This window comes from Podarcis muralis, chromosome Z (assembly GCF_964188315.1).
Source record: "Podarcis muralis chromosome Z, rPodMur119.hap1.1, whole genome shotgun sequence".
NCBI lineage: Eukaryota > Metazoa > Chordata > Lepidosauria > Squamata > Lacertidae > Podarcis > Podarcis muralis.
The window spans coordinates 14,134,875-14,141,431 of record NC_135673.1 but is presented as its reverse complement, the minus strand read 5'-3'; the positions used below and the strand labels follow the sequence as shown (position 1 = coordinate 14,141,431).

At 51.8% G+C, this 6,557-nt stretch overlaps 1 protein-coding gene across 9 annotated transcripts in view; it reads left to right on the top strand.

The window, feature by feature from the left end:
• The first annotated feature begins 1,390 nt into the window (after nucleotides 1-1,390).
• Nucleotides 1,391-6,557, top strand: part of RAPGEF1 (Rap guanine nucleotide exchange factor 1) — a 115,138-nt gene continuing 109,971 nt past the window's right edge. For 2 of the 9 annotated variants that reach the window (XM_077922553.1, XM_077922551.1), the window contains exon 1: nucleotides 1,411-1,772. In XM_077922553.1, the coding sequence (XP_077778679.1) occupies nucleotides 1,748-1,772 (25 nt within the window). In that variant the 5' untranslated portion in view covers nucleotides 1,411-1,747. Of the gene's footprint in view, nucleotides 1,773-6,557 lie in introns of all 9 variants that reach the window. The other 7 variants (XM_077922559.1, XM_077922558.1, XR_013391375.1 and 4 more) reach the window with 6 other exon arrangements.

Sequence of the window (6,557 nt, the reverse complement as noted above, 5' to 3'; positions counted from 1 at the left end):
TTGGCTATGTTCATGGGAGCTTGGAGTCCAACATCTGGAGAAGGCCATAGGTTCCCCAGTCCTGCTCAAAATGGCTACAGATTACTTTGCCTTTAGTTCTGATATGATGTTCAAACTCCTCTTAACCATTTACTACAGCTGGGGGGGGGGGGCACCAGAAACCTTGGCCTTCTAGATGTTATCAAATGGTGGCTCCCATTAGCCCTAGCAAGCACAGCCAGGGATGGGCAATTGTAGTTCAGCAACACCTGGAGGGAACAAAGCTTCACTACACCTGGTCCACAGGCAACCCAATTGCCCCTGCGTTGAGTTGGTTATGGTGAGAAGTCACCTTGAAACTTTATAACTGCTCCTTAGTAGACACAGACTGCAGTCCTATCCATGCTTACTTTATTAGCATTATTTGCTTTTATATCCCATTTTTCCTCCAAGCAGTTCAAGGTGGTTCTCTCTGCTGCTCCCCCCCCCCCCCATTTAAACCTCACTCAGCCATGAAGCTCACTGGGTGACCTTGGACCTGTCACTGCCCCTCAGCCTAACCTACCTCACAGGGTTGTCATTAGGGTAAAATGGGGAGAGGGTGACTTATTTATGTCACCTTGAGCAACTTGGGAGTAAAATAAAACCTATTATTGGCAATCCTATATACGCACTCCCCTGGGAGTAAGCTTCTGCTGGACTCAGTGGGGCTTAACACAGCATTTCCTTGGAGGGGTTTACTCCTGTGTAGGCAGTGTTTTGCCCTGAGGGACCCGCCTCTGACTAGACAGGACTTTGTTGTTTAGTCGTGTCTGACTCTTTGTGACCCCCTGGACCAGAGCACGCCAGGCCCTCCTGTCTTCCACTGCCTCCTTCTCCTTGTGCCCTCCATCTTTCCCAGCATCAGGGTCTTTTCCAGGGAGTCTTCTCTTCTCATGAGGTGGCCAAAGTATTGGAGCCTCAGCTTCAGGATCGGTCCTTCCAGTGAGCACTCAGGGCTGAATTCCTTCAGAATGGATAGGTTTGATCTTCTTGCAGTCCATGGGACTCTCAAGAGTCTCCTCCAGCACCATAATTCAAAAGCATCAATTCTTCGGCGATCAGCCTTCTTGATGGTCCAGCTCTCACTTGCCTTTTTGCCCCACTGAATTCAACAGGGCTTCCTCCCAAGCAAGGTCACAGCGCCAGCTTCCCCGGAGTAAGGCTTGCTGAATTCTGTGGGGCTCCCTTCCTAAGCAGAGGGGCTGGTTCATGACGGGGCGAGGCCTTTCCCCTGCCCCACTGAGTCCAGTGGGGAGGGGGGCTCCCTCCCTCCCCAGGCAGGCTGCCATCCAGCAGGGGAAGAGAAGGCGAGAGGCCTTTTCCTCCCCCTTAGCCACCGCCACGGGCTCCACTGCCTTCTCCAGGGCGGGCAGCAGGGCGCGCTGTGCGGCCTCCTCTCCAGCCTCTCTCTCTCTCACACACGCACCGGGGCCCGGCCGAGGGAGGGGAAGCGAGACGAGGCGGCGGCGACCGAGGAGGAGGAGGACGAGGAGGCCGGGCTGAGCCGCTCGTCTTAGGCCCCGCTGCGGCGTCTTGAGGCGGAGCAGACTGGCTTCCTTCCCGCCCGGCTCGGGTGTTCCCTCGCGGCGGCAGCTTCGTCGTCGTCGTTGTCTTCCACCTCCGCCGCTTCCTCCAGCCGGGCTGGGCCTCTGAGCCCCGAGCTCCCGTCCCAAGCCCCCCTCTGCAGGCGGGCGGGATCGGAGCCCAGCCCCGGCGCGGCCGCGACATGTCCGGCAAGATCGAGAAAGCAGGTGGGTTGACGGCGGGAAGGCCGCTGAGAGAAAGGGGGCAGGGGGAGGCCGTCCGCCTTTCCTCAGTCGGCGGGGCGGTGTTTTGGGGACGGGGGGGAAGGGAAACTGTGTGGGGTGGGGGCGCACTAGAGACCAGGGCTTTTCATTCACACACCGTTTTGGTTCCTGATTTCTTTCATCAGCTGGATTATATGGGTCTGAGAGAGATAGAATCACACAGACACACACGCCCCCCCCCCCGCCCATGCTCAATGGAGGCAGCCCCCACCCGGAAGGGTCTGGCCGCCCTACAGAATATAGTAATCCTCCCGCGCCCACGACAGAGATCCATTGAAGTTAGACTTTCCTCTTTCCCCCTTCTCCTTTTGTTTTTCTTAAAAACGTTTTCCTCTTGCCCCATGGAATGGCAGCCCCATCTCTTTTCATTTAAAATAAAAGTCTTCTAAATGCCAGAGAGTAGTAGGCCCTTTCCTGCTCTATAGAACAGCAGCTTAAAAATATATATATGTAAAGGGTAAGGCTGCAAATCATAAATAGCAAATGTGAGAGATGCACACACACATACCCCCCAGTATAGGGAGCCCTATAGAAAAGGCGTCTTCCCTACCCTCTTTGGAGGAACACACCCCCTTTCCCCCTTTTTTATTATAAAAAAAATGCTGTTTCTAATACTGTGGAGTAATAAGGGTTCCTGCCTCTTGGCGCTGCTGTCAGTCCAATAGGACACATACGTTTGGGGACTAACTCAAACCATAGGTCCTGGGATGCTCCTAATTTCCTCACATATAATGCTCTTTATTTTATGCATAGAATCAGAGCCATCTTCCCTAAGTTCAGTATCCCCCTGATATTTGCATACAGCCTTTTTTCCTCCTGTGGAATAATCCCTATTGCACCCCATACAGCTATTTGTTTACTCTTTCAGTCCTGTAGGAGGGTGCTATAAAACAGGTTTACTCCTGCCCCATGGAATAGCGTGTACCCCTGTTGTAAAAGACATTGAAGGCTTCTTGACCTATAGGGGGGACTTGCACCAAGCCCCACATACTACTGGGAGAGTTTCTCAAAACCTATCTTAAAAGAATGAACTGAATCCGCCCCCCCCCCCCCCAGGACACTCTTTATTTCTCAGGCCTGTGTGTCAGGTATGCTCCCTCCCTCAGAACTACGGTATATAAGCTTCACAACTTCTTTCAGCTCAGAACCATACAGAGCAGAGTTCCTCCTTCCCCATATGGCAGAAGCAGCAGCAGCACCTTTCCCCAAAACTTCATTCAGAACAGACTCTTTCATATAATCATAGAATTGTAGAGCTGGAAGAGACCCTGAGGATCATCTAGTCTAGTGTTTCCCAACCTTGCGCCTCCAGCTGTGTTTGGACTACAACTCCCATCATCCCTAGCTAGCAAGACCAGTGGTCAGGGATGATAGGAATTGTAGTTCAAAAACAGCTGGAGGCCCAAGGTTGGGAAACACTGAATTCTAGTCCAACCCTCTGCAGTGCAGGAATATGCTTCTCTTCCATATGGCAATCAAACCTGCAGCCTTGGCATTATCAGCACCATGATGTAACCACTTTCATAGTGCAATACAGTAGATAATCTGTTTCCTGACCTGAACAATCATCTCCAGCTTCATAAATCAGATTCTTCTTATTACTGTAGAATAGATGGTTTCCCCAGTGCCACAGAGTATCTTGTTTTTCTTCCAACTCTATAAAAAACCCAGCTCTCATGCTTCATAAAGCTCTGTAAAACAAACTTCATTCCACTTGTAGATTAACACTTTTTTCCCACCCTGACCTGGGCCTTTTAAATACAATCTATAGTGTAAATGCATCCTAGTACAGTACTGGATAAAGAGTTTATTCTTCTAGCTCCTTATTATTTATTTATTGCATTTATATTGCAGCTTTTCTCCATGGAGCTCAAGGTGGTGTGCATGATTCTCCTTCTCATCATTTAATCCCCACAATAACCGTAGAAGGTAGAACAGGCTGAGAGACAGTGAGTGGCTCAAAGCCATCCTGTGAGCTTCATGCTAAGTAGGGATTTGAACTTGGGTCTGCCGGGTCTTAGTCTGACCCTTTAACCACTACAGCACAATGGCAACCCAGTGCCCTCCAAATATTTTGGACTCCCATCAGCCCCAGCTTCATTGAGCCCTATAAAGCAGACTTTGTGGGGGAGCTTTCTCTAGTGTTCAAGGGGGTAGTATTAATTTCCACTGACCTACTGTATTTCACTAATAGGATTTGGTGGTATTTGGTGGTGTTGGGCTGGGACTGTGGAGGTCTGGGTTCATATCCACACACAGCTATGAAAAGTTGTATCTGTAGATGCTACTTCCCAAGGCGCTGGGTCGGTCTGATGAGAGTTGTACAGTAGTTCAAAATATCTGGAGGATATCAGATTGAGGATGTATGGTTTACACAAGTAACCTGTCAAAGACCTTTGGCTTTCTCCCTCATTCCTCGAAACAGGGTCCTTTGCAGGTAGTATGGAACAACAGAAGGTGACTTCTTGCATTCATGTACAGTATATGCTTATCCTCTACTGATTAGCCTCATGAAAGTGCTCTTTGGCATTTTCTTGATATTTGCAGAAGCCTCACAGAATTTCCAGAGTTTCTGCTCCTGATTTGCGGTATGAAACTAGTGGTGATTGGGGAAACTGGTGGGTGTTTCCAGATGTGACTGATATTGGGGTGTAGGTGGGGAAATGCCTGTCCCAGCACCCATTGAAGGGGGGATGGGGTTTTCCTGCTGAATTGCATTGCCACTGAAGTTTGAACAGAGAGGTATGAGTTGAGGCCTCCTGTGAGGGGAAACTCCAAATGGCACTTGAAAGAAATTTTCTACTTGTTTATATATTTTTCTTGCTTTTTTGCATGCGTTGAGAGGGGTGCACTAGAAATTAGTTTCTCAAGTCTTTCATATTTGTCAGGGGTTCAGGAGCAGAGGCAAGGGCAAGGAAGGAAACAGAGAGCGAAGGGGAGGAGGCAGAAGAAAGGATGAGCGATGACGACGACCCGAGATCTCCGAGTCTCTCCAGTGAGTCGGAGGATTCACAGAAAGGAGCACCAGTGGCCAAGGCAAGGGGGGAGTTTAGGGGGGCACCCCAGGGAGATAGAGCCAGAGGGGAATCAGAGGAGAGCAGTTGGAGATCGGGTCCAGCGTCACCGCCAGAGAACAGGGAAGAGGAAAGGAGCCAGGGGGCAAGCGCTGGCAGCTCACAGCAGGAGGGAGGGCACGAGTCAGGGGTGGCCACACCTCCATCTGGGAGCAAAGAAACGGTTAGACGGAAGGTGGAAGGTTGGGCGCGCGCGCCAAGTTCAAATGCACAGGAAGGAGGCGCAGTAGGCAGCCCGGAAAGAGAGCCGGGTCCTAAAGCCCGGCGCAAGGAGACAGGAGAGTCCGGGGGGTCAGCGTCCGAAGAATCCCGGAAGGAAGAGACCCAGGGGGGCAGAGGGACCCAGAGAAGAACAGTCAGGCGGAAAAGGTGGAGCAGGGCTAGGATATTAAGTTGGTGTACGAGGGGCGGAGATTCAGACGGAGCTTCGCCGATCTAGCTACTAGACGTAGGGTTGCACGCAGCAGCTTGAGAATGGAAACTGTAACTCAATAAAGACTTTTACTTAATGACCGTTGGCTAGCGTGATCCTCTGTGAGCTAGGATCTTGAAGCAACCCTGACAGTAAGCTCCGTCTGCCGTATTGTGGGCATCTACAGCCTCGAGGAGAGGAGAGAAGCAGGTGCCTACTAGTGAGCTCACGAACGGCAGCCGACATGACGGCTGAACAGCAGATAGCGGAACTCAGAGAAGCAGTGTCACAGCTGAATGCCGAGGCTCTCGCATCCAGGAAGAGAGAGGAGGACGCAGCTGCCGCCTACAGGGATCTCCAGGTCAGGTTGGAAGTGCTTACGAAGCAAGGGCAACAGACACCCAAACCAGAGGGGATTGGGTTGGGGAGACGCACAGGCGGTCTGGTCTCTCACTTCGATGGGAACCTGCAACAGTATCCCAATTTTAAAGCAGACGTACTGTGTGCACTGCAACTGCTGAGTAAAGATTTTAGAGATGAGCAAGAGAAAGTGGGGTTCATCATGTCTTATTTGCATGGGGATGCCAGAGCATGGCTGCGCAATTTATGGAGGGATAACGATCCGGCGCTCCAAAATGCGAATGCCTTTATTAAAGCGATGGATGCGTGTTTTTTATCAAGCATTGACGTGGATCTTGCTCGGCAACAGATTCATGGACTGAAGCAGGGAAGGGCCAGCGTACGGCAGTACCATGCCCGCTTTTTCGCCTTGGCCAGTGCCCTAGAATGGGACAGAGATGCGACCCCTGTAAGAGACCTTTTCTGGGAGGGACTAAACAGCTCTGTAAAAGATGAGATTGCGAGGGGGGAGAGACCCCGGACCACCCAGGAGGTCGTGCAGAGGGCGCTGGCAGTGGGGGTACGGCTGGAAGGACGTCCGTGGAGCAGGGACGAAGGGCGTGGAGGGCGCGAACCAGCCAGGGGCTCCTCCTTCTTTCCCAGAGAAGCAGCACGTACGCAATCCACGCCTCCGCCAGGGGGAGGAGCTGAACCGATGGAGGTTGGAGGTGCCAGGGCTCAGTCAGCAACCAGAGCCCTAGCACCAGCAGCAGTGAAAGCGAAGCCTCCTAGAGGGAACAGGAAGTGTTACGTCTGTGAGGAGCCAGGGCATATGGCGAAAGAGTGTCCCCAGAGGCTCCACAAGCTCACTGCAGCCTCAGCAATGGCGACTGCAGCAACGCA